The 23,894-nt window shown below is 48.5% G+C and overlaps 9 protein-coding genes across 9 annotated transcripts; 5 read left to right on the top strand and 4 right to left on the bottom strand.

The window, feature by feature from the left end:
- Positions 1-4,666: 4,666 nt before the first annotated feature.
- GGS22DRAFT_162658 (uncharacterized protein) lies at positions 4,667-7,195 on the bottom strand. Its single transcript, XM_047961256.1, has 4 exons — positions 7,079-7,195; positions 6,791-7,025; positions 5,275-6,627; positions 4,667-5,190 (listed from the first exon to the last, which is right to left on the bottom strand). Exons 2-4 carry the CDS (start codon positions 6,957-6,959, stop codon positions 5,072-5,074), a joined length of 1,641 nt encoding a protein of 546 aa, XP_047818908.1. The 5' UTR covers positions 6,960-7,025; positions 7,079-7,195; the 3' UTR covers positions 4,667-5,071.
- A 207-nt stretch (positions 7,196-7,402) lies between these two features.
- GGS22DRAFT_162656 (uncharacterized protein) lies at positions 7,403-9,637 on the top strand. The gene is made up of 3 exons (XM_047961255.1): positions 7,403-8,664; positions 8,723-8,919; positions 8,976-9,637. The coding sequence occupies exons 1-3, from the start codon at positions 8,038-8,040 to the stop codon at positions 9,394-9,396; spliced, it is 1,245 nt and encodes a 414-aa protein (XP_047818907.1). The 5' UTR covers positions 7,403-8,037; the 3' UTR covers positions 9,397-9,637.
- Positions 9,638-10,250: 613 nt separating this feature from the next.
- Positions 10,251-13,455, top strand: GGS22DRAFT_138170 (Spt20 family-domain-containing protein). The gene is made up of 2 exons (XM_047958652.1): positions 10,251-10,712; positions 10,769-13,455. Exons 1-2 carry the CDS (start codon positions 10,352-10,354, stop codon positions 13,363-13,365), a joined length of 2,958 nt encoding a protein of 985 aa, XP_047818906.1. The 5' UTR covers positions 10,251-10,351; the 3' UTR covers positions 13,366-13,455.
- A 937-nt stretch (positions 13,456-14,392) lies between these two features.
- GGS22DRAFT_138133 (autophagy-related protein 27) lies at positions 14,393-16,069 on the top strand. The gene is made up of 3 exons (XM_047958650.1): positions 14,393-14,851; positions 14,956-15,544; positions 15,606-16,069. Exons 1-3 carry the CDS (start codon positions 14,578-14,580, stop codon positions 15,799-15,801), a joined length of 1,059 nt encoding a protein of 352 aa, XP_047818905.1. The 5' UTR covers positions 14,393-14,577; the 3' UTR covers positions 15,802-16,069.
- On the bottom strand, positions 16,070-17,535 carry GGS22DRAFT_138134 (uncharacterized protein). Its single transcript, XM_047958651.1, has one exon. The coding sequence runs from the start codon at positions 17,423-17,425 to the stop codon at positions 16,337-16,339; it is 1,089 nt and encodes a 362-aa protein (XP_047818904.1). The 5' UTR covers positions 17,426-17,535; the 3' UTR covers positions 16,070-16,336.
- Positions 17,536-18,411: 876 nt separating this feature from the next.
- GGS22DRAFT_188355 (uncharacterized protein) lies at positions 18,412-19,335 on the top strand (the record flags this gene model as incomplete). Its single annotated transcript, XM_047964716.1, has 3 exons — positions 18,412-18,531; positions 18,609-19,121; positions 19,183-19,335. The coding sequence occupies 3 exons, from the start codon at positions 18,412-18,414 to the stop codon at positions 19,333-19,335; spliced, it is 786 nt and encodes a 261-aa protein (XP_047818903.1).
- On the bottom strand, positions 19,097-20,861 carry GGS22DRAFT_162650 (uncharacterized protein). Its single transcript, XM_047961254.1, has one exon. The coding sequence runs from the start codon at positions 20,703-20,705 to the stop codon at positions 19,524-19,526; it is 1,182 nt and encodes a 393-aa protein (XP_047818902.1). The 5' UTR covers positions 20,706-20,861; the 3' UTR covers positions 19,097-19,523.
- Positions 20,862-21,097: 236 nt separating this feature from the next.
- On the top strand, positions 21,098-22,013 carry GGS22DRAFT_138122 (putative calcium ion binding protein). The gene is made up of 2 exons (XM_047958649.1): positions 21,098-21,399; positions 21,458-22,013. Exons 1-2 carry the CDS (start codon positions 21,276-21,278, stop codon positions 21,940-21,942), a joined length of 609 nt encoding a protein of 202 aa, XP_047818901.1. The 5' UTR covers positions 21,098-21,275; the 3' UTR covers positions 21,943-22,013.
- GGS22DRAFT_138119 (S-adenosyl-L-methionine-dependent methyltransferase) lies at positions 22,013-23,815 on the bottom strand. Its single transcript, XM_047958648.1, has 3 exons — positions 23,644-23,815; positions 23,534-23,592; positions 22,013-23,307 (listed from the first exon to the last, which is right to left on the bottom strand). The coding sequence occupies exon 3, from the start codon at positions 23,287-23,289 to the stop codon at positions 22,084-22,086; it is 1,206 nt and encodes a 401-aa protein (XP_047818900.1). The 5' UTR covers positions 23,290-23,307; positions 23,534-23,592; positions 23,644-23,815; the 3' UTR covers positions 22,013-22,083.
- Positions 23,816-23,894: the final 79 nt, after the last annotated feature.

The following is a 23,894-nucleotide window of genomic DNA, read 5'->3' as shown; positions in this document are numbered from 1 at the left end:
TGCGTGGCACCTCTAGAACCTGCGACATATCGGATTTCTGATTTCCATGTCATATCTTTTCCGGGGAATTCCTTGCGTCGTACCTTATGTGGCGCTGGAACACCACACACACCTCGCAGCTGTAAATGGCAGAAGTCAGACACCATCTCGAATTCTGTCGCACTCTGTTGCTAGGTAACAACTTGCAACTCATCTTACTCCCTAATCCATTCTCTAACAGATACAGAAAGCCCTTTCGGCGGTGTCAGTCACTGGCGAAAGATCTAGTCCATTTCTGGTAGTCTTAAGTGGTCGCATCTGAATATACAATTATTGTTCTCCCTAGGTAGATCGCGATCGATGTCGCAATCCCCTGTTTTCCCACAAAGAGACCACTACCTACTCAACTATAGTCATCAAATGCGCTCGGGGTTCATACGAGCCTGCAATTCCAATACAACCAAGAGCGACAGGATATTAAGGACGATAATCTATTTGCTCTCTCAAGCGCGACCACGCGGCTCCGTAGCTAGACAATCAAACTTGAAATCCCAGTTCCACCATCGGGACCGAATATATTTATTTTCTTTATTCTTTATTTCTCGGCCTTCGCCCGTAGTTTCGCACCGCCCTCTTACTTAGCAGCTTTGGTCGCCCACGAGCGTTTCAAGTACAACCCAACGCCGAAGCAAGCAAACATTACTAATACAATTCTAAGCAGCTGATCACCGCCGGATCATCTCTTTTCAATCACTTCCCCGTCCCAATACACCGTACCCATTGGCAGCTCAGACCCAAAGCATGTGCGAGCATTGGTAATGTGTTAGTAATGTGTTTAATTAACGTATTTCTAACAGATGCTATTACGAGCTTCAACGGCGATGCTATGTGATACCTGCAAGAGCTTCGTGTAACGCGCAAACATTAGCTTCTTCTTATCCCGACGAAACCGAGAGGACGGCGAGGAACTTTTTCTCGTGCTACGGTAGGTAGCCTTTTTTTAATATATCATATAATTAACCATAGCCGCGTACCGAAAGGTCTTCAGCTAAAAATAGGGGATAGGTATTCGTGTGGTAAGGCTGCATATGACGGGTAAATATAGCTTCTAATTGTTCGTTGCGTTCCAGTAGATTGGACAGCAGGGAGATTGATCACGTATAGCCACTAGTGAAGACCCTGGGGTACGCGAAATTAGGTACGCGAGAGAGCAGCGATGCAAGGCAGAGGACCCTTTGGCGTGCATAGCTAAAAGTGCTTTGCCATGAAATGTTATCATTCGACCTTATAGCTCACCTTCTTGTTTGATGATTTCAATCTTGAAATTCAGCACCACTCGAACGTGAATTGCCTTCCAGAACGGCGTTTATCGTGAGCTCGGATCAGATATCCAAAGGATAGATCAAGACACAGTGTGATACAGTGCCACTTATGCTCGTTCGCACATGGTCAATACACTCTGATGTTGTTCTCTCTCATCCAAAAGTACATGATTCAGATCTATTACTCCAAAATCATATGAAACAGTATCTTGCCTATCAATCAAGAGGGGGACTATATGGAGTAGGTAGGTATATGGGCCCGATGGCCAAGGATAGGTATACAGGCAGAATTAAAAGGAATAAGACTTGCAAAGACGTATAAATGGCAACTCCGAGAAGATTAAGCAGATACTCCTGCTAGAGTTCATAGAATACTATGAGTAATTACAGATAAAATAGGTAATGATGAATCCAAATAAACTTAGGAAATTCATACATGATTGAAGAAAGGGAGAAAAGGGGGGAACTTGGCGGAGGGCTATAGTCTCGTCAAATTTCACAGATCGGCTCAGTTTTCTTAGGTTCATCTAACACAGTCAAATAAAGTACCTACCTAGTAGGTAGGTAGCAAATATTACTTTTAGTTGAAAAGTGACAAGAAGCCTCCTCTATCACTTGCATCAACTCCTACTCTACGTGGAATACTACATATTCGACTAAGCCTTAATATGAGTTCGTGTTGATATTAGCGCGTCTATTACATTAGTGAGATCAACGGGCGCTCGGAAGGTGCTCGAAGGAATCAGGTATGGCATCATACTGAAGCCGGCGAAAATGAGATATTACAGAAGCTATATTGTGTGTGTAGGTATATGTGTACAAGAACACCAAATATGAGAGCAAGGCAACCAGGGTCGTGGAATATAAAAGTTCAAATAGAACGCTATTATAATCTTCTATTATCTATTCAACCAGTCTCATCATTCTCATATCGATCCCGCCTCACCGCATATATCTACTACGGCCGAGAAGTAATTATAACTTCAAATTAAAGAGCACAATGTGTACGATAGAGATCATATACTATGGGTGTCCCAGCAACCACGTGAAATCCACGACAGATACTCCATGCCATAAAGATAAAAATGAATGCGATGGCTGCATACGCAAGGAAGACTATTCCACGACTATCTGTCCTATATGCAATGTAGAAGATAGGAGGGAAGCTTGATAATCGTAAGTTTAAGATCAATTCAACTTCCAGTGAACGGTTGCTAAGATCAAGTTAGGTACCGGGATATCTATGTGATTTGGGGACATGACATGAGCACTTTTGGTCGGCTATGAGCTTGTGGGTTTGAAGATATTTGGAAAGTGATACTTTGGTTAAGTTGTCTTACATAATGTGTAACGAAATATAACACATCTCGTTGGTGTTTAGGCATTTTATCTTGACAATTATGGTTTTAGTCATTCTTAATACTAGCTCAAGGGCTTTTTCTTCGGACAACTCTGCCATCAAGCGTTCTTTGGCTTGCATTTAAAATTCTTCAACCGATACGGTAGTCACTTGAGATCGCTCCGCTTTGTTCTGTAGAATCTACCAAAATTAGTTACTCTGGATTTCATTGGTTGAAATTCAAGTGACAGGTCGTATCCGTTGTTGAGCGAGCCGATGAACCCGTTCGCTCAGCTTCATCTAGATATGTAGGTATGTTGCGAGCTACTGCACTTGCTGCAGGTTTCTCTACCTAGCTTTATGATTCTTTATTAAATATTTTGCGCCCGAAAGCCGAATATGAAGGCGAAATCCGTTCAATTAGCCGGGTACCGGGTAAGGACGCCGCTGCGGATTGCTATCGTCGATCTGGTTACTCTGCATATGTATGGAGGTGTCACTCATGCTGAAAACCCGTATCTAGCCTTGGTGGTAGGGTAGTAGTCATTGTCAAGCAAGATCATGTAAAGACGGACTGATGGGGGGTTGCAATGCGTGGAATTCATTACATAGGACGAAATTCTCCGATGAGACTACACATTGAATCGTGAACCCTGGAGATATCAATGCCGGCCTTGGAATCCATGAGGAAAAATTAAGTATCTCGGATGGATCTGTTTTATCAGCAACAACCTAATACGTCCGAATGCATGCCTAGGCTGGGAAAAGCTGAATATTCTTATTACCTAAAAAGAAGACATATACCGGGTGTATGTTCCTTGTCTCCACGTTAAATCGGCTAGGCTCAAGCCATCTGAAGATCTATGCCCATAAGATGATCACGGGGGCCGCCACTGATGCCATCGTGCTCATTGTCGGTGTTTTGTTGAGTTGTGGATTGCGCAATCTCCGGGTTGCCGGAGGCCTACCTGCCGGATCTTACACCACGGCTCTAATTATCAGGTATTCCATCTTTCGTACCTAGTAGGTAGATGATATATGATAAATTAAGCATATCTGGTTATTACTATTCATAGGGGCATCTTACATGTGTTATTGACAATAAGGGCACACGCCGCTCCATTGTTAGCAACCTTAGAAGACGACTTTCTTTTTACCCTCGCGTAGTGGATTGGTAGGTAGTTTAACATTGTATATAGCATATTTACACGTAAATTTAGCTTGAATCCTTAAGCTTAAGGTTCCTGTCATTAACATTTCTCAGCTAGAGCAGATTTGATTCTTGCCACCAATGTATCTACTAGGTACCTATTCAGGGGATCTCGTCTGATCTATTCAGTTATTGACCGGGTTCTATGCAGTCACTATGGTGGTAAAGCAAGATCTAGTACGAAATTGGTATACCCGACAGGCGGCGTTTGCCAATCATATTCGAGATATGCTATAACGTCTCAACTCCACAGCCGGATCATGGCACACTCACCAGCCAATCACCCGATGCTAAAGGCGCCTTCTTGATAGTCCTTGTTCAAATAGTGCACTCAGGCGTGAAGAAGTGACTAGTACGTAATTATGGCTAGAAAGAAAGAGGGTTAAATAGCGAATGATATCTATCCGACATCTGCTTTTGTAATCAGCGCCGCCAAACCTGATACGATGTTGCACAACATATAACTCGACGATAGTCACTCATAGAACATAGCTGGAGCGTAGTGCTATACCATTTCGGAAAATCTCGCATCTCGATGGCAATTTTGCTGTCAGCATCGCAGCATCGAGGTGTGAATAATCGGCGTTGGCTACATGCGAATCAGCCTCGGGGAATCGACACTCTTGGCAAAGGCTTCACGATCGATACCAGGGCTCTAGATGCCGAAGTGTCCCAAAATGGCATCTGGAAAGCCTTCTTTTTATGGGGGCTGAGAATTTCTAGTGTTGGCTGTGTATTTGGGGGAGAAAACTTTCCAGAGAAAAGGCATAGACTATCGCAAATATGACAGATCATATTTCGACTTGGCATGTGAACAGGAAATTGAAGCTCTAGATTATCAAGTGCCTACCAAGGAAGGCAGCAACAAAGAAACCCCAAACACATCTAGAAGCAAAGTACCAAGACAAAATCCAATTAAGCAAGCGATCAAATATCATCTGCATGTCAAATATTTGGTGTGCTATTTGGAGGGGTTTCACCAAATTCCCTGCTACCAACAGATTAGAGGTGATGACATCTATGAAGCCTCCGCTTGGGGGCCGTGATCGCGAATGATCTCCGGAAAGAAAACGGGGCGGTGTAATGCTAGATATGAATGTCTAAAAGGGGGAATCGCAAGTTGGAGGCTGTTACGTAGCATGATCCGGGAAACCCTTGCCACGAGGAATTCTATTGCATTGGATACCGGTAACCTGGGTTGCGGTTATTTCTTAATTTACCCTATCCTAACATGGCGGTGTCTCCGTCGCTCTCGTCAATATCGTCCAATGCCTCCCGCATCTCCTGCTCGCTAGCCTCCAGTCCGGATGAGCTCATAAGTTTGCTCTCTTTGTCCTCGGCTGCGAATTTGTTAGTTGATATATCACACCGCCTCGTGGCACCACGGGGACAAGGGTGTTGGATGAGGATGGGTTCGGACTTACTTCTCGGTTCGACCAACAGGTTTTCTTGCACCTCGCAATCTGTGAGCGTGGACCCTTCTCCGATCTCACTTCTCTTGCCTAAGATGCAACGAGTCAATTTGCAGCCTTTGCCGACCACCACGCCATCCATCAGAAGGCATTGGAACAATTTTGCACCCTCCTTAATTTGACAATTAGCTCCAACGACGCTCTCTTTGATTGATGTCTTCTCCTCTACCATCACATTCTCGGCAATTAAGGTGTCTTGTCTAGTGATGGTGGTCCGGGGCTTGACGCCTTCTGGGTAAGCAACCTTTTTGGAATGGGCAAACGGAGATGCAGTCTCAAGGCCTGTTTCCTCAATAGAGGGGAGTTTTGCTAGCTGTAACGATACGGCGAGGAGAAGTTGAGCCGTGTCAACGCGACGGAGTAGCGGAGCATCCGCATGGTTAGGGTGAATGTACGCCAAAATCGGTGGAACGGCGGGCTCTTCTGGCTTGTCTAGCAGTCCGTCGCCATGTCCCTTATGTATATCTTCGGCAGAAGGGGAGTGCTCGAATCGTCCTCTTGTTGGGGACATGAGTAGATTCTCCTCTGCCTCTCCGATATTTCCATGTGCTGATTTGTCTCCTTCTGGTACTTTTCTGCGACCTTCGATAACCCTCTTCATTCCCAACTTCCCAAAAAGTCCCGTTTCCCAATTAGCCTTTGCCCACCAACCGATGACGTCTTCACCGATTGTTTCGAGACGCTCATTTTCCTGGATGAAGTCCAAAATCCATTTTGGTAGAATGTAAATGTGAGCATCCCGATGTGTTGTGAGAATCCTAAGTTTGGGGTGGCTGCGTAATAAGCCGTGCCGTATCGGGAAGCCCTTCTTCTCATCCACGAGATCGTTGAGCGAGTCTTTTGGCATGGAATAAGTCAGGTAGGATAATTGTGGTAGGATCGAATCTTTAGATGTAGGTACCGAAGGGATAGTCATTGGCGCAGTTACGATGAAATCCGTCTCCTCGCCCTTAACAGGAGTGGCCGTCTTCGTCTCATACCATACCCCTAAGCCCCCATTGCAGTATGGCGGCTCATCATTGCCTAGGATGTCTGGGAGACTCGCAGCTTTAACCATCCATGCTTGCAAGAGCTTATCGCCTTCTAGCTCACAAACTAGATCACATGGTAAGACTATAAAGTCCGAGGTGACGAGGTCTCGAATTTCGGGAAGCCGCAATATCTCAGCGGTGCCCGCGTTCTGATCGAGACCATGAGGAGCCACCAGATCTGGTCGAGGATGAGGTAAGCCAGTCAGAAAGGGGTTTGTGTTCAGCGCCGTAGTAATAGCTTCAGAGGCAGAGGGGGGACAAATAAGTGTGATATCTAAGATATGTTAGCATAATCGGTCATTGTAGTGGAACACAGCTATCACGAAGAGTAGGTATGAGATTTAAAATTAGAATCATGAGAACCTAAGTCATTGTGAAGTAGCCCTTAGGTTCTTAAAGGGGTAAAGGTGACTATTAGACCACGGAGATGCGCTTACTGGTAATTCCGGTGCGATAGCAGAAATCTATGGGATACCATACCATAGGTCGGTTCGCTATAGGTAATAAAGCCTTGGGATTCTCATCTGGGTTTGAGGTGAACGTCGGAAACGAAGATCCGGGTCCGCACAGAATGAGGGCTTGAAGGCCCGTCGCAGCGTGGGGCATCTTAACGAGCCCTGATGGAGGGGCTGCCCAGCCGATGATGAAATAAAAGCCTTAGATTTAGATGATCTATTAAAGTGTTAATTTTATTCCTCATCTGGAAAATGAATAAGAGAAAATACCTAGAAACGTTCGTCGCTTATTTTTATAGATAGATAATCGAAATGTTCAACTAAGAACAAGGCCGAGTGCTAATTATGGTGCTCATGAGAAATCCTGAGTCACTCACGATACTTCAATGTTGAAAATACGTAGCTAAGTTCAAATGCCCAGATGCACCAAAGAATCCACAATCATACAAAATCTCTTATCGATATCGGTGAGAATCCAATCATGGCCGCACCTCCCATTTTGGTAATTTTCGGTGTAGCGTTTCCCCTCCAACCAATGGAGATAGCCCTACAGCTGCCAATTGTTCCTGCAGGGGTGTTCGGTACCTCGGCGGAGAAGCTGTGACCAGCCACCTCATTGCTCGTCTTATGGAACTTGCAACTTGGTTATCGGGCACCTTTCAGCTCCAGCTCTTTCCCAGATTCTGCAGATTCTGCAGATTCTGCTTCAAACCTTGAAAAAAACCTTGGAACTTGGACCTTAGAATTTGTCTTGACTACATTTGGTCCATCCATTTGCTGCTTTGCTCCTGCCGCCGTCGCCGCCCGCAGCTAAAACCACAACAACGAAGCTCCAGGGCAGCAGGGTTATTACACGTAGCCCCAACCCCATTCATTTTCTCATTAGGATTAGGTGTTACCACTCTTGCTTTCCCCCAGCCCGCTATTTTCCAAGTTCGACCGTCGCAAACTACCTTGGAACTTTCACCACTTGCAAATCCATTTTCCAACAGCGGATAACGAGCTGCGAACTACGAACTGCAAACTGCTAGGTCTCGGTATATGGTCTTTGGTATCGGTATCTTGACCTAGGTATCGGTATCTGCATAATCATAATAACAACTAGAGCTCTTTCGATCGGATCCCGGCTGGATTGCTTGCGTTGTGATCTGCATACCACTATTTACTCCACCGCTCCGTGCGAGGGCCTGCTTTATAGGCTTAATTTTGCGATGGTCCAACTTGAATAAATGTCGTCGTCTGAATCTTCGAGGTCCCGCTGGAGGGTTGCCTGGCTCCCTCTCGCCGTCACCCTCACCGTTGCGACAGTTGGCGTCGCCGCTTGGGCATGGAGCCAACATACCAGCGAACACGAAGAAGAGGAGAGCGATCCTGATCCTGTCGACCTCGATTACGAAAATGCCGACTATGGCGAGAACCCACCCTACGGCGTAACGGGAAATGAATCCCGCCCACCAGGTGATTCTTCCTTTCGAGCCGAGGACGTAAGCTACGGCGTCGACGAAATGCATCCGGAAGCGACCGGCGTCTCTGCGGGATGGGGATCGCAAGTCTCTGGTGCTCTGCGACGTACTTCTAGCCCACAGCAATTCCTCTCCAACGCCGGCAAGACGGTCGCAGCAGGAATGGCAGGAGTCGGTGCAGCCGTTGGTAGTGCGCTAGCTGCTATACGAGAAGATGATAAGAACGCTTATGCTGACCATGAGACTTGGTCAGAGGAAGCCGAGGCTCGAAAGGAGAAATCACCGCCACCCCAGCCTAGAGACACTAGCAAACGGCGGAAGACGGTCGCGATCGTAGTCTCGGCGGACACCAACATGGATGAATTCGACGCGGAAGGCTTTCACGAACATGCTGTAGGACACCATCCGATATGAGGGGTGTTACAATTCTTGCTTACTAACTGGTACATAGTCGATTCTTACTCACATACCTCGAACTGCCGATTTTTCTAAGACCAAACTATTCGTCCTGATTTACGCGCCGGGTCTGAAAGACACTACTCTTGATACGTCACCTAGCAACCTGCCTCCAGCATCTTTAAGTTCATCGTTCTCCAACATCGCTAATGAGCAAGCTCATACTCCAGGCGAAGAGGCGAAAAGTCCATTGTAAGTAAAAACTATATGGCAATACGCCAGTTCCGGTTTATTAATTGAATATTTAGGCTAAGCTCTACCGCCAATACGCCTTTCAATGCAGTGTATTCGCAAGCGTTGGCTTTAGTGGAAAAGGAAACCATGATTCTACCGTTCACATCGGTTAATGGCCATGTACATATCCTTCGTCACTTGCAGCCCGAAGTAGTCTACCTCCAAGAGTCTCTTGCCGGCGATGACGGGGCCGTGGTTTCGCAGCTACAGACCTGGCTCAAATACGATGTGATTCTGGTAGTGGGAGCCGATGGCGGCCATGGCGGCCTTGCGGATAGCGAATCAGAGACCGAAAACGCGGAGAAGAAGAAAAAGAAGGAAGTAGATTTATGGTGGCAGCGAGAAGAGCGGGTTGGGCGTGGGAGGGGCGTGGTCGTTGTTGATAGCCTACGGGTTGGTGACGATTGGGCACGTCGGGTTCAAGGAAAGGAGTGATAATGTTTCATAATTACTCTGGGAATGGTGACACGAATGGAACGTATGAATTGGCGGTCTTGTTTTTGCAATTTTTTGAAATAAATTTGGATACTTGGTCAACGTCTCATGTAATGGCAGATACGTATATGAATTACTTCGTCCGTATCCATGTGTTGGTTGCGATATGTAAGTGTATATACTAGGTACCTAGTTAGTATTTCCTTAGACATTTTTACATATATCCATGTTTTACTAGGTATATCAAGTTATGGTGTAGGATTAAGGAATCTTGATAAAGACGTTCTACATATCATCATCTGTCGGCGATACGATATTTTGTACTACACATGCATGCAAGTTTAAACCTCGGATGTTACCCACCAAGTACTAAGTATCAAGTACCTAGGTACCCGGACACTTAGCGTCTAGGTAATACTGTGGCGGTGAAGATGTGGCTTACGCATCTAAGATCTGTAAATTCACAATTGTTAGGTGCACAGTGGAGCCAACCCTTTGAGTAAAGCGGCTGATGAGGCTCAATTCCAACTTGACCTTTCGAAGATGATCATCTTTCAATCTCTACTAACACAAATCAACCCCACACAAAGCAAGGACTCAACAACATTCTTCCAACTTTTTTGTACTATAGAGCCAACTATCGTCGGCTCCAAATTGTTGTCACTAGTTCGTCGCATACTCATCAGCTTTCTTTTCGATGTAACTCGGACCCGGTCAATCGTTCATTTTCTTGTGCACCGTCCTCGGACTGATCGCGCGCGCGCGTTCTGTCTTCCAAGATTATTACCAATCGCCTCCATTCACACTTTCTTACCACCCAACCGTCTACTTTATCTACCATCGCAATCAATGCTCATATCAAATGATACTTTCATGATACCTTCGATCTCAAGTCGCAACCTATTGAGCGTCGCATAGTCGCTTCATTAGCAGCGCAGAGCCGTAGGTAGAAGCCATGGCTCCAGTCATCGCTAACGCAAATCTACCACCTACTCCTAAAATCAAACGACCACCACCTCCAGGCATCCAGACAAATGGAGTCTCATCATCTCAATCTTCGCCATCTCCGAATATGTCGGCCAAGCGCCCTCCGCCCGCTATAGCCAAACAGCAGCACCAACAATCGCAGCATGCATCTAACTCCGCTATTACGAACGGCGCCAACGGAACTTCTCATCGGCCCAGTATAGCCCGTTCTAGACGCGACACTGCTAATCAAGGCCCGGGTCGTAATCAGAGAAATAACGCTTCTCTAAGATCTGCCACTCTGGCGCCCGACACATCGTTGCATCAGTCTTTTGAGCCACGTCCAGCTGGTGCGCAAAATATGCTTATTATCATTTCGTCGCGATGTATGCTTACGATAGAACAGTGTTAACCGATTCTTATATCCTCACGAAATATGCCGGCCAGCCCCCATCACTTATCGTGCATCTTCATCCCACTCATTTCCGATTTGATCAGCAAGATAGCGTCTTCCCGTACAAGTCTCCGATGAAACTATTTCTCGATCACGTCAGAACTCGCACAGTACCCCACGATATACTGCCGGATCTCAACAGCGGCGGTGTTGCCTTCTATGAGGGCTGCTTAATCGTTCAAATACATGATCACAAAACACCTGCGCAGTCGAAGGACGTCGCGCGTCCGGCCTCCAAGACAAATGCGGAAAAGCCATCTTCGATTCACAATTACAACCCTTACATCACGCCGTCCCCCTACGCTGCATTTCCTAAGGATAGCGCACGAAATGGTCTTTCCGGAGGCGACGAGAAGCACGTTGATACCGATGCAGGCGATAAGGAAAATATGCCGGCACCACCTGCTCCTGGTGATGGATCAAAGAGCAAAGTGCCGCCTAAGACCAAAATCTTCACAGTTGTTCTACATCCAACACCGCAGAGTTTACACGTGGATTTGATGATCAAAGCAACAACTCCACGCAATTCTGGAGACGTCAAGGCCGGCGCTGACTCCGGCATGGTTCCTGCTACACCAATGTCCGCCGTACCTCCGACCCCGACCATAGCTGGTATGCCACCGCCGGCTAAGAAAGTGAAACGCGAAAGGATGGAGTTAGATGCGAGCAACATTTATGCTGCAGAAGCACAGATTTTACTAGCAACTGCCGCACCATTACGCCTAGGAATCCCCAAGAACAAGGAAGAGGCCATCGCGCTCCTCGACAAAATGGCTGACTCTCACCACTCTGAGCCGCCGCCGAAACCGAAGACTCGAAAGCGTACTGTTGCCGAAAGGGCTGCCGACGAGGCGTTGGCTGCGGAGCAAGAGAAATACATGCTTACATACGATGAACGGCGCTCAACTAGTACGGGTGGCGCTCAGGCTGGTACCGACGACAGCGACGGAAATGGACAGTCGGGCACTACTGCTTTCGAGCCTCGCTTCGAACGATTCAAGGTCCTTGCTGATATTAGGGCAGAGCATGAGGCTAAGAAGGAACAGGAGAAGGCTCGGCAACAGGAGAACGAACGCAAGCTTCAACAACAGAAGCAAGAACAAGCTGCCTTGCAACGACAACAAGCCGAGCAACAGGAGAAGCTTCGTCGCGATGAAGCTCAACGACAGGCCCAACTTCGGCAGCAGCAGCAGCAGCAGCAGCAACAACGACAGCAAGCCGAGCAACAGCAGCAGCAGCAGCAGCAACAGGAAGCCCAGCGCCGTGCGATGGCCCAACAACAGCAGCAGGCCCAAGCACAGGCCCAGGCTCAAGCACAGGCTCAAGCTCAAGCTCAAGCCCAGGCTGCTCAATCACCGCAGAATACCCAGATGAATCAAATGCCACAGGCATCTCATGGACACCCGGCACAGAACGGGATGCCGAATGGTGTTATGCCGGCCCAAGCAGCTCACAGGTTCCCACAGCAGGTGTCACAGCCCCCCGTCTCGTCGCCCGTCGTTCGCCAGAACACCCCACAGAATATGTCAAGCCCTATGGTTGGCAACGTGCCTATGCAGCAAACAAACTCGGGCATGGGGGCAAGCCCCCCAAGATCATCTTCTGTGGTTCAAGCTCATGGACCTATGGCCGCTCCTATGGCCGTCAGCATGTCCGCTAGGGGTAGCCAACAAAGCCATCCTTCAAACACACCTCGTATGCCGAGCGCGACGCCGCAGATGCCACATGGTACTCCGATTAACCGACCGATGCCGACTCCCCGAATGACTCAAGCGAGTCCCCCGCCAGGCATGATAGCCCAAAACTCCCACATGGGTCAGCTGATGATGGGTAATCAGACTATGGGTTCGAATCAGTTAATGGCTGCTCATATTGCCCAGCAGCAGCGTCAACACATCGCGCAACAACAGCAAATCCAGGCCATGCAGAATGCGAGTATGATGAACAGACAGAACCCTCAGCTTCATAACCAGATGCTCCAGCAACAGATGCTACAGAGGCAGATGATGAACATGAACAACGTGCCAAATTCTAACATGATGACTGCCGCTCAGCAAGCTCAGATTGCGCAGCGCTATCAGCAGCAACTTAACAGCATGCAGCAGCAGCACCAACAGCAGCAGCAGCAACAACATCAGATGCAAGGACAGATGCCTAACCAGCAGATGGGCAACCAAAATTTCATGGGTGCTGCTAACGGCATGAATCCTGCGCAAATGGCAGCTTTACAGCAGCAGATGCAACATCAACTACAGCAGGGTCAACAGTCGGGCCAACCTAACCCGTTGGCCTTGCAAATCCGGTCTAGGCAACAGCATTTCTACCGGCAAAACATATCGCAATTTGCGGAGCGATTTGGAGGAATTCCAAATCTCCCAGCGGACATCCATGACCAGTTCAAACAGAACTGTTTTAAGAAGGCACAAGAATCAGTGCAAAGAGAAATCATTCAACGGCGGCAAATGGCACAGAATATACAGAACGGGATGCACCAAGGCATGCAAAACGGGATGAACGGCATGAACGGCATGATGCAGCAGGGCATGTAAGACGGCCATCAAATTATTTGGGTCGCCACAAAACATTATCCTTAAATGGATTGTACAAACATTTACACTCGAGCCAAGGCGCATACGGTCGAAGGCAGATGGACCTAACTCGAGATTACTACGGACGGCGTTATGGATTGGCATTGGCGTAACGGATACGGAGCTCTTGCATCGTTAGTATGTTTCCGTACAGTCATGGGGCTCGGGTTTTATTTTCATTATACCCATTTTGCAAGTTTATTACGGTATCACGAACAGTGGAGGGGTTGGTGGACACGGATGGTGGTTTAGCTACCGATGAACGCGACTCCGAATTGCAAATGAGTAGCTGTCAAACATTGAGTGGCTGAGTTTGAATCGAGTGCTCTTGTACTATTTGCTCTATGATGACTAATTGCAATTAAAATAATATTGAGACGATACGTTCATGTGCTATAGCTATTGTTATTATTTGTTTCATAGATACCTACATTCCTAGTAGGTAATTAGCTCCGAACTGATTATGTACTTCTACTCGTTTTCTACTCATTTACTATATATTGAGTGCTGCGTACTATGGTGTAGGGTGTAGGACAGTCTTCTAAAGGGGGGGCTTGTCGAACCAATGGGTGTCACGTGAATTACGACCATGGTGGTAGCTGGAGGTGGACACGGCATGAGAATTACGTAATGGCGACTTATATAAGCTTCGGCAACTAAATTTTAACCCCCTGTAAGGTATGACGACGGGTGGCCGAAGGTAACTGGAAGAACGGGAAGCTTTCAATTATTACCTAAAGCCAAGTGTACCGACACTTGCTTCACTTTAAGTTCCATCATCATCGACACAAATGGGCTTTAGATCGTGACAAGCCCTTGGCAATCTATCTTCCATGATCCCATAAGTCCCGAAAGGCTTGTTTTTTTGCTCAGGTAGACAATCTAAGTCATCGTCAGGCCTTTCTTTGCTCTTTTTTGGCCGTCGTGATCGACTACATTATTCCATTTTTGTATTGACATAACCAACTCCCTAGAATCTCTAGGCTTCCTTCGATCGCGTTCCATTCATACGTTCATTAATCATCATCATCATCATCCAACCGTTAGATCCGAGTTCAAATACGTATCTCGTCGCATCTTTATCCTAGCTATCTAGATACTTAATCCGCGCAACTCAACTCCAGTACACACCCGACGAATCCGCCCGCGTCGGCAAATATCTACATCCACATCATGAGAGTCCCATCTCTACAAGCGGCAGACGCCGCATTACTCCTATCCCTGTTTTTTGCTCCTCTACCGACGGAGGCGATGTTCAGGTGTAACCAAATCGTCGCGGATAAACAGAAATTCGATCTATCCGCGTTAGGCGGACCCCATTCCGTCGTGACGAGCCACATTATCGGTGACGCCGCCCACAACACGACGTACACAGTAGACATCTGCCGCCCGCTTAAGAAGAAAGGAGACGTAAAGAAGGACGAGCAGTGTCCGAACGGCGCTCAAGGTATGTTACTACTACGTTGCTATGTTGCTGTAATGATGCTATTACCATGATCTTCCCCTTTTTGTCGGATTAGGTAGCATGCTCACATGTCTACGTATCCCCAGTCTGCGCCATCAGACGAATAGGCGACGCGTTCCAAAAAGCCACCGCCATCGCCGGAAACCTGGAAAACGTCGGAGGACACCCCCTCGACCCCGAAGTCACGCGACTGAGCACCTCCGACTCGAACTCGGACTCGAAGAAAGAAGGCCTGCGGCTGGTGATGAAGGGAGGCTTCGATAAAACCGATAGCGGACAGAAGCGCGAGCAGAGGGCTATTATAGAGTTCCTCTGCGACTCGGCCCGTAATGGCACGGAGGGCGAATATGATCCTGCTGATGATAAATATGAACTGGGTGATGATCCTCTAATGGCCAGGACGAATCCCCTACTGTTCCGCGCTGATGGCGATAAGGGGGATGGTGACGATAATGGTGGAGATAAGACGCCGAAGGAGGTCCAGTTGGGTATCGACGGCGACCCGAGTTTGATATTCGAGAGCTACGAGCCGATGGCTGAGGATTCGAATATCGATATCTTGCGCTTAACCTGGAAGTCTAAATACGCCTGCGAGAAGAGGAGCGATGACGGGCCGGGCGATTCCGGCGAGAAACCGGACCCGCATTGGGGGTTTTTTACGTGGCTTGTTATTCTGTGAGTGCTTTCCCGTTTCTACATCGTATAGTGAACTCGATGACATGCTAACGAGACACAGCGTCTTCCTCGGAACCGCATCCTATCTCATCTTCGGCTCGTGGCTCAACTACAACCGCTACGGGGCCCGGGGCTGGGACCTCATTCCTCATGGCGACACTATTCGCGATATCCCATACCTCCTCAAGGACTGGACTAGGAGAGTGCTTAACACGGTACAGGGGAGCGGAAGTCGTGGCGGGTACAGTGCTGTTTAAATGCTGGAGGGGGCGGTGGTACGAGATAGCCATGCGGCGGTTCTTAGAACGAAGAACCCGATCTTTTGGCGTTCGACGGCGGTACACGGGTCCGGTTCGGTGTTCTTAGTGTGTTGGGCTTCCTTGTACCATAGGTCGGATATCGGTGAGGGCTAATACAGTTTCTGAATTCGAGTCTTTTTATTATCTACCTGTCTCTGTTCGAGATTTGAATTATTATATATGTCTTGTGAGGTCGGGTTCAGGGGTATGATGGGTTAGAATCTCCTGTTTGTGGATTAGGGGGTTGTGATATTTAGGGATACCGACACGGGTATCGATGGATACGTCTACGATGAGCGGTACGGAGGTGGTGCACGTGAGTATCATATCAGGGTCATTTTTTATTTAAAAAATTGTATTGTTGCGGACAGTGTCAGCGCAATTTTCTATGGAAACCATACTCATAAATCAGTCAACTTCAACAATCCCTTCACTACCTAAATTCGTCACATCGAATCGTTCTATAGAGCACCCAGGGTAGCGTCCGTTAGAACTAGAACTGGAACGCGCCGTTTTGCTGATAGACCTGAGTGGTGTCGTCTAGGTTACCATCGATGGCGGTATCAGCAGTATCAGCAACAGTGTTACCCTGTTGATTAGGCTGGGAAACAATCTCCGGCTGAAGAGCTAGAGAAGAACCATCCGCTGGGAAGGACTGGGCGACGCTGTCCTGTCCATACAACTCAATGTTGCCTGGCCACTGGAACTGGGGGTCATAGGTTGGCTGGGGGAATTGGAGACTAGCGACATGCTGATTGTCTTGAGGGACATCATCGTGCTGATACACCTGAGAAGCGTTGTCTGTCTGGTAGAACTGGGTATTATTAATCGGCTGGTAAAGCTGCATGTCCCCTGAGAACTGCGACATGGTACCAAGATTCTGTACCATGAAAGGATGTGCCCAACCCTGATGCTCACTAAGGTCCTGAAGTCGAACATAGCCATTTGGTCCCCATTTATCGCAGCCCATGACGAGGCATGGAAAGGGGGGATCATAAAGCGGCTTGGGGACTTGAGGAGCAATGTTCAGCAGAGAGGGTTGGAAGCCACCGACGAGCTGATAGTCTTGGGAGACGTCATGGTGCTGATACACCTGAGAAGTGTTGTTGAACTGCGGGCGGGACTGCATGTTTTCTGAGAACTGCGACATAGTACTAAGGTTCTGGGGCATGAAAGGATGTGCCCAACCCTGATGCTCGTTCAGGTCCCGAAGTCGAACATAGCCTTTCGGTCCCCATTTATCGCGGCCCGTGATGAGGCATGGAAAGGGGGGATCCTGGTTTGGCATAAAATCATTTTCGTTCACAAGCACGGAAGGGCCAGGTATTGTAGCGAGGGGTAGAGGTTCAGCTTCATGGCCGCCTGGCTGGTTTCCAATCTTGCGTCCACGGCAGGACTTCTGATGTTGGGTCAGATGGTCTTTGCGAGAGAAACTCTTTATCCCACACTTGTCGCACAAATGCTTCGGGGCATCTTTGGATTCGCCCTTGATGTGCCTCGTAAGTGCATCCGGTCGACTGAATGTTCCACCACATCTGCATATGCAATACTTCCTATTGCAACGCAGAAAAAATGCAACCATTAGTTAAGAGGAAAAAAAAAAAAAACCAACCCTTCTCGACTTAGTAGAGAATGAGCAATTGGCTGTAAGATAGCATGTCGGCCATCGGAGGTTCCCTCGATAGTGGTGGCGTCGCTGGAGGCACCATTGCCGAAGTAGACACCAGGTACCTGATGATGGGTGTCCATGATGATGGATCTTTTGAGAGAGTAAACGAAGGAGAAAGCAGTACTCCTATTGGATGGTGGATGCCTGCATTGGCCATACTCGAAGAGTGGGCATCGACTACCTTTGTGTGAGAGCACGCCCTGGCCCCCAACCAATACGCAAGGTCTTGACGAGGGAACATAGGGGATACATGCTGCAAAATCTAGGTGACAGGGCGGTATTATAGGGTGGTGCATAAGGTGGTGCATAGGGTGGTGCAGGGGTGAAAATTCTGCAGCATAAGGTGTGAGGCTTCGCGATGAACCAACCGTAACAACCTCTGCTTAGCAGATTGTGACCTCCCCCTATACAGAGAGTATCAGGTATTAGCGATAGAAACGCCAACACGCCGAGCCGTAATTTTAGAAGCATTGCAAGTCATTTTGAGGCTGAAATGCGTGGATGTAGGCCTCACCTCACCCACGCAAATCAGGGGGGTACGCAAACTGTAGGGCAGGGATTTGATATGCAGGAACCGTGATGGTGATATTGCCGTTAGATCTGGAATCTCAACTGCATGCTACCTACGTCAGATCGGTCGCCTCTAAAATGTGGAGCTTCATGAATCGTTTAGCAACATTTCTGTACGTTCGATGTAGTTGATGTTGATATAATGATATCTCACTGGCGTTGTGAACATCATGATGACGCGGCAGGACCTATTTCACATTGAAGTGGCCATCATATAATCGCCCCTTCAACTAGAAATCGAGGTGCATTGGAATGAACCGAATTATTGTTTTCCCTCTCAACTGAACAATAGAAACCCAGTTAATAATCCGAAATACTGATTCATTATCATGTCAACCGGCGGTACAGGCGGAAATCCGATCTGGGGATTCAAACAAGGGGCCACGAACGCGCAGCCGAGCGTGGATCAATCAGACGACCCAGACCCCAAGGGAACGGCGGCTGGATATGTATGTGACTTTTCTCATTCGGTCCAGATTACCTACTCATCGAATAACCGAAACTAACCCCAGGCATGAACTAACAGGTCCCCGACCAAAGCGAAAACAAATCCCTCCTCGGGTCCCTCAAAGAAGCCCTAAAGCCAGGCGACACGAAGAGACAGCAGCAGCAGCAGCAAGGCCTAGGCCACATGGGGGATTTCACGCGCGACGGCCGACACGGCGGCGTCGAGGAGACGATGATGCGAGGGCACAGAGACTACGACGAGTCCCACCGCGACGGGATGAAGAATAGCGGCGTGCTGGAGTCCATGATGCCTGGACAGAAGACACACGAGAATAAGGAAAAAGGGGGGATTCTGGGCGCGATGAAGTCCGCTGCGGAGAATATGCCGAGTACGATGAAGAAGGCGATGGGGGGACAGGATTCGGGACTGAAGAGCAGTGGCGGGATTACCGGGAAGACGGAGCGGAACTCTAAGTTCGATAAGTTCCCTGCTACGGAGAATTATCTCGGGCCTCGACCGGGCGAGGATCAAGATTCAGCGACGCGGGTGTCTGCGTTTGATTCTCAGGGGTCGGTTGGGCATCAATTCTCGGTATGTTGAGATCCGTGATAGGGGACAGTGGATATTCTGCTAACATATACCACTTATGTAGTCCGAGGGGAATATTGGTGGTACGGCACAGAAAGTCGGCGGCCCCTTCTCGAAAGAAGGCGTGATCGGTCGCCAGTTTACGGATAAGGGATCCGTGGGCGGGAAGGTCCAGGATACAATGGGACAGGGCGATGCCACGAGGAAAGGAACTTGAGTGATGTTATGCCATTCTGCTGAGATTGTCAACGGTGTACCTTAGTTCGGTGGTTATCAGGGAATTATGTAAAACATATCGAATTATTCCACCTGGATATTGTTCTTTCGGCTATAATTGTTTAAAGTAGTTGGTATAGTTGGTATCTCTTCTTTGTCGCACTTATGTATACAATCCTGTAGGTTCGCTTATGTGGAATCATCGACATCCATCTCAGATTCCCGAGATTGTTCGATCTCTTCGATTTGGCGCAGCTTCTCCTCTTTCCACTTGCGAAGTTCTTCTCTCTTTTGATCCGTCATATCCCACTTGCTTTGCAGCATAGTGTCGCCTCTCTGCACATGTAGTTTTTCGCCAAACGGTCGCTCGTCACCATCCACTTCGCCATCCTCTTCATCCACCTCCGCATCATTTGTCTTCACCAATTGCTCGATACCGGCAAACCACTCATCTCTCTGCCAACCGTTCTCCACTATCTTAGCAACGGCATTGTCGACATCCCTTGATTTAACATCCGCCCAACCAATCCAGAGCTCATCCTCATCCATACCCACTACGTTGACATTTTCCTGCGCTTTCCCCAAAGCCCCTAGAATCGCTTTTCGCATCCGTATATATTGCGGATCGTCCAATTCCTTCCCCTGCTCTAACACATATAATTGTGAAGAAACGAGGAAGTAAATAGCCGCGAGCAACGGCGTCAAGTTCTCATTAACCCACTCATCCTTCGCCCGCTTCCCATGCGGCGCGGCAATCGTCTGCATACCAGCCAACACGGTTCTCCCAATACGTTCCTCGTCCAACTCCTTGCAGATTAACTGAATAGTAGGACGAACCCAGGCGGGCAACGTAGTTGCAGCACCCCCCGCTTTCTTCTTCGATGGAAGTGGGGGTGGCTTTTTCGCAGACCGCGTCGGGGTGTTATCCCCCCTAACCGTAGCCGTGGCCGGGGATCTGAACTTCGCTAGCGATTCCTCCTTACTCGGTGTCCCTCGCTGGGGAACGCGCTGACCGCTGCCGAATATACCAGCATCACGCGCTTTCGAGCTAGGCGTTCGTACTCTCCCCGCTCGTCCCACGGCATGCGCCGGTAAAACATTGTCTAGATGGTTGTATAGTTTTTTATAGATTCGCGGCGGTACAGGAGGTCTTGGTTGGATCGGTGGAAGATCAAGGGTGATCTTTAGACGTTCGCAGGCGATGTGGGCGCATGCATAGGCGCGAGCTACTTCCTCTTCGGCCTTGAGAGTTCCGGCGCTGTGGCGCGATTGTGCGAGCAGGGAGGAGGCGAGCTCGAGTAGAGGTTGTGGTAGGTCTTTAGAATAGGTTGGTAGTAGAGATAGGAGCGTGGGCTCTAGGGTGCGACTCATTCTGGTAGTCCTAATTTTATTCTTCTTTAAACCAAGAGTTAGACACAATCAACGAGCGTCCTGTGATGTGATTCATATATCCAATCACAGCTCGAGTTTTGCCTTGTTGGACGTAAGGAGTAGTCCAGAAATGCCGAAGTTGAAGATGAATACTCCCAAAAACGTTACGAAAGAGTGAAAGCTTGGAAGATCACTAAATAAACCCCTGGACGCGTCGCGGATAGGCTAAACTTAGCGGAGATAATCCCTGTAGCTTGGAGCTGTCCCTGCAGAAACGGATCGTTACAGGGATCGCCTAGACAATGATCTCATTAGCGGTTCTTTGGCCTTATCCACCGGTATTAGCTTATCTTGCAGGCGTTGGAGCCACCTAGACAGATCTGTGGGTGCGACTTCCCCAGTCCAGTTCAAGGTTCTTTCCTTGTCTTGTTGTTCTTATCGAATATTGAAACGAAACTTCCTACAGTAGCTTCCAAGCTTAATCTTCCTTCCTGTTGCAACCTTTTTGACCTTGGTCTCGTGCTCAGCGTTCCGAGTAGCATTTGTTACAACCCGAGATTCCGAATCAAAATGCGCGCCACGATACTTGTCGCAACCGGTCTCGTCTGCCGAGCTCTAGGACACGGTAACCATGGCGGTTCGCAAAAACCAATGGTTAGCGAAAACGCTAACTGGATGACAAAACATATGGCCGGTAAATGACCATTCTCTTCAATGTCTGTGTATGGGGTGATTTCTCTAATTCGAGACAGAGGAACACCATATCGGTGACTTCGATGCCTCCTCCTTCTTTGTCCTACACGATTACGACGCCGATGGTCACTGGGAAGCCGAGGAGATCCTGCGCACCTATGGATTGATGGACGAGTCGAATAAGGGCGTGCCACAATCGCGCCGCAACGAGATCGAGCACGAGTTATTACGGTTGCTCGACACCAATGCGGATGGGTTCGTGACACGCGACGAGTTTGTCGCTTTCATCGACTCGGGGAAAACGCTACCCGACATGGGTACGGGCCCTGGTCACCACGGTGACGACGAGTACGAGTACGAAATCCACCACTGGGAGAAATATCATAATGAGGATAGTCCCCTCGAGGAATTGAACCATCCCGAGGACATTGAGCACTTTAAGAAGCACGAGATGCTCGAGGACGCAGAGGCGAGGCTTGAGAAACTCAACAAGATGACTATCGTAGAGGATAACATTCCGAGCAAGTTTAGAAGAGGCAGCTAAGATATTTAATGATACCCTTAATTTCTGGGAGTTCTGGTTTGGGTGGCTAGCATGAGGACATGGTGTGTTTAAGGAGGGGATATACACGAGTTATGAAATGGAGTGTTCAGATGCATACGGGGTATGGTGTACGATGTTCCTTCATATTATACTACTAGATCTTGTAATGTGCAGATCGAAGACGCAGTGCCAGACTCCCGGCGCAAACGTCTTAACCAGCTCCGTGTGTTTTACACGAGCTGTTCTATCGCTGCCGTCCTTGCGTCCCAAGTCTAAGAAATACTGTTCGATTTCTTCTCTCCGTTTCTCGATATCTGCCACCCCTACGTTTTCATGTAAATGGAACCACACATCCTCCCCTTGACTTCGAGCCGCGATATCCCAAGAGTCCTTCCAGGACGCTTCGCTAGAAGGTAATAGCCCACAGTTGACGTGAAGGATATTCAACTCCCCCAACTCCCTAATCCTCCGCGCCGCATGTCTGTTATCCTCCAAGAAAACCACAATCCGCTCACCCCCACGCACCAGCTCCCCCATCGGCAAAGCCAGCTCAGCCTCATCCCGTACAACCCTAACTGACCACCCATTCCCCTCCGCGCCGCGCCGCAAACCCTCCACGCTCCACGGATTCAACTCCCAGCACAAAACCCGCATCCCGAGCTTCGCGTACGAGAACGTGAAATACCCGATTCCGGCGTACAGATCTACTGCTAAGACATCATCACTTAACACTGTTGTTCCAGTGTTTAGGGACAAGGACCGGGCTTTGTGGAATTCGAGCAGCCGCGCTTTTTCCTTGATGTTGCCCCGGCTGAACATCGTCCACCGCGGCGCCCACGTCTGGAATACCCCGTTCTGCCTCGTCGAGACCCAGAACGCGTTGGTGAAATCAGCGGCTGTGCCGCAGGCGGAGGCGGGGCCGAAGTCCCCGTGGAGGGTCCGGAGACCGGTTGGGCTGCGCAGGATGTTTTCTGGCGCTCCGGCTTGCTCCGTGTTGGTGGGGTGGAGGGCTGCGGGGATCCCTTCGTTGATGGCGAGGTGGGTTAGATCTCCGCTGGATTTCTTGGAGATGGAGGAGAGGATTTGGGTCCATAGTGCGGATGTCCGCTCGGCGGATAGATTTGATAGCAGGGCCTTCCAGGGTGCGGTGGTGAAGGAGCCGGATGGTAGTAATACCATCGGTTCATATGTCGTCCATCGTTTTGGGGCTCGAGCGATTAGTTCGTCGAGTTGTGGTTGGGATTGAGGTTTTGGTGACACAGAATTGAACCATGTCCTGATTCCTATCTCGATGGGATTTTGGGACGACGGTTTCTTGTGCTCCGGTTTGTGCTTTATTGATTTCATCGTTACCTAGATCTTTACCTAAGTTACATATTAATGGCCAGAAATGATGGAAAAGAAGTCAAGTTTGGGGTTAAAGACGCTAATGTACGATTTCATCGGTAGGTGATTGGTGGGGCTTTGGCATTACCCGGTACGCTCCCCTTTTCAATCCTCTACCATAGTAGTTACTATCTAACATCTATAGTAGCAACAGCTATAAATTTTAGGCTCATATAAGTAACTCGTAAATAGTAAAATATCATACCTGGAAAAGAAATATTGAACTATCCCTACTCATGAAATTAAGTTAACCACCTGCAGTTTCTTATATCGTCGTTAGAACCCTTCCCCTACAATTGACAAGCGGGATGAAACCTTGGTTTAGGGTTGGTACCTACTCTAAATATAACTGTTGATCGACTCTTTCGTGCCCCAAATTCTTCATCTGATACCATGAGAGAAATCAGACTCGGCCAGGATAATCCATAAAATGGCAAGTTAAGAGCCAAACGATTGAGATATTTCCAAATCTGGCAGCTACGGGGTCGGCGATTGGGTGGACAGCTAGTGCGGAGATCGTGGGCAGGTGCCTATAAAGATGCCGTTAGCCGTCCTCCCCCCCTATT

This window comes from Annulohypoxylon maeteangense (genome assembly GCF_022496945.1).
Source record: "Annulohypoxylon maeteangense strain CBS 123835 unplaced genomic scaffold GGS22scaffold_8, whole genome shotgun sequence".
NCBI lineage: Eukaryota > Fungi > Ascomycota > Sordariomycetes > Xylariales > Hypoxylaceae > Annulohypoxylon > Annulohypoxylon maeteangense.
The sequence above is the reverse complement of the archived record's forward strand: the minus strand, read 5'-3'. Positions and strand labels throughout refer to the sequence as shown.

Bases quoted from the DNA above. Each gene is read 5' to 3' on its own strand.
- GGS22DRAFT_162658 (XM_047961256.1), bottom strand. From the start codon at position 6,959: ATGCCCCACGCTGCGACGGGCCTTCAAGCCCTCATTCTGTGCGGACCC. The intron at 6,628-6,790 runs GTAAGCGCATCT...AACATATCTTAG, and splicing joins CTATCGCACCGGAATTACCA to ATATCACACTTATTTGTCCC. The intron at 5,191-5,274 runs GTAAGTCCGAAC...ACAAATTCGCAG, and splicing joins CCTGTTGGTCGAACCGAGAA to CCGAGGACAAAGAGAGCAAA.
- GGS22DRAFT_162656 (XM_047961255.1), top strand. From the start codon at position 8,038: ATGTCGTCGTCTGAATCTTCGAGGTCCCGCTGGAGGGTTGCCTGGCTC. The intron at 8,665-8,722 runs GTAGGACACCAT...ACTGGTACATAG, and splicing joins AAGGCTTTCACGAACATGCT to TCGATTCTTACTCACATACC. The intron at 8,920-8,975 runs GTAAGTAAAAAC...TTGAATATTTAG, and splicing joins GAAGAGGCGAAAAGTCCATT to GCTAAGCTCTACCGCCAATA.
- GGS22DRAFT_138170 (XM_047958652.1), top strand. From the start codon at position 10,352: ATGGCTCCAGTCATCGCTAACGCAAATCTACCACCTACTCCTAAAATC. The intron at 10,713-10,768 runs GTGCGCAAAATA...ACGATAGAACAG, and splicing joins TTTTGAGCCACGTCCAGCTG to TGTTAACCGATTCTTATATC.
- GGS22DRAFT_138133 (XM_047958650.1), top strand. From the start codon at position 14,578: ATGAGAGTCCCATCTCTACAAGCGGCAGACGCCGCATTACTCCTATCC. The intron at 14,852-14,955 runs GTATGTTACTAC...ACGTATCCCCAG, and splicing joins GTGTCCGAACGGCGCTCAAG to TCTGCGCCATCAGACGAATA. The intron at 15,545-15,605 runs GTGAGTGCTTTC...AACGAGACACAG, and splicing joins TTTACGTGGCTTGTTATTCT to CGTCTTCCTCGGAACCGCAT.
- GGS22DRAFT_138134 (XM_047958651.1), bottom strand. From the start codon at position 17,425: ATGGTTGCATTTTTTCTGCGTTGCAATAGGAAGTATTGCATATGCAGA.
- GGS22DRAFT_162650 (XM_047961254.1), bottom strand. From the start codon at position 20,705: ATGAGTCGCACCCTAGAGCCCACGCTCCTATCTCTACTACCAACCTAT.
- GGS22DRAFT_138122 (XM_047958649.1), top strand. From the start codon at position 21,276: ATGCGCGCCACGATACTTGTCGCAACCGGTCTCGTCTGCCGAGCTCTA. The intron at 21,400-21,457 runs GTAAATGACCAT...AATTCGAGACAG, and splicing joins GATGACAAAACATATGGCCG to AGGAACACCATATCGGTGAC.
- GGS22DRAFT_138119 (XM_047958648.1), bottom strand. From the start codon at position 23,289: ATGAAATCAATAAAGCACAAACCGGAGCACAAGAAACCGTCGTCCCAA.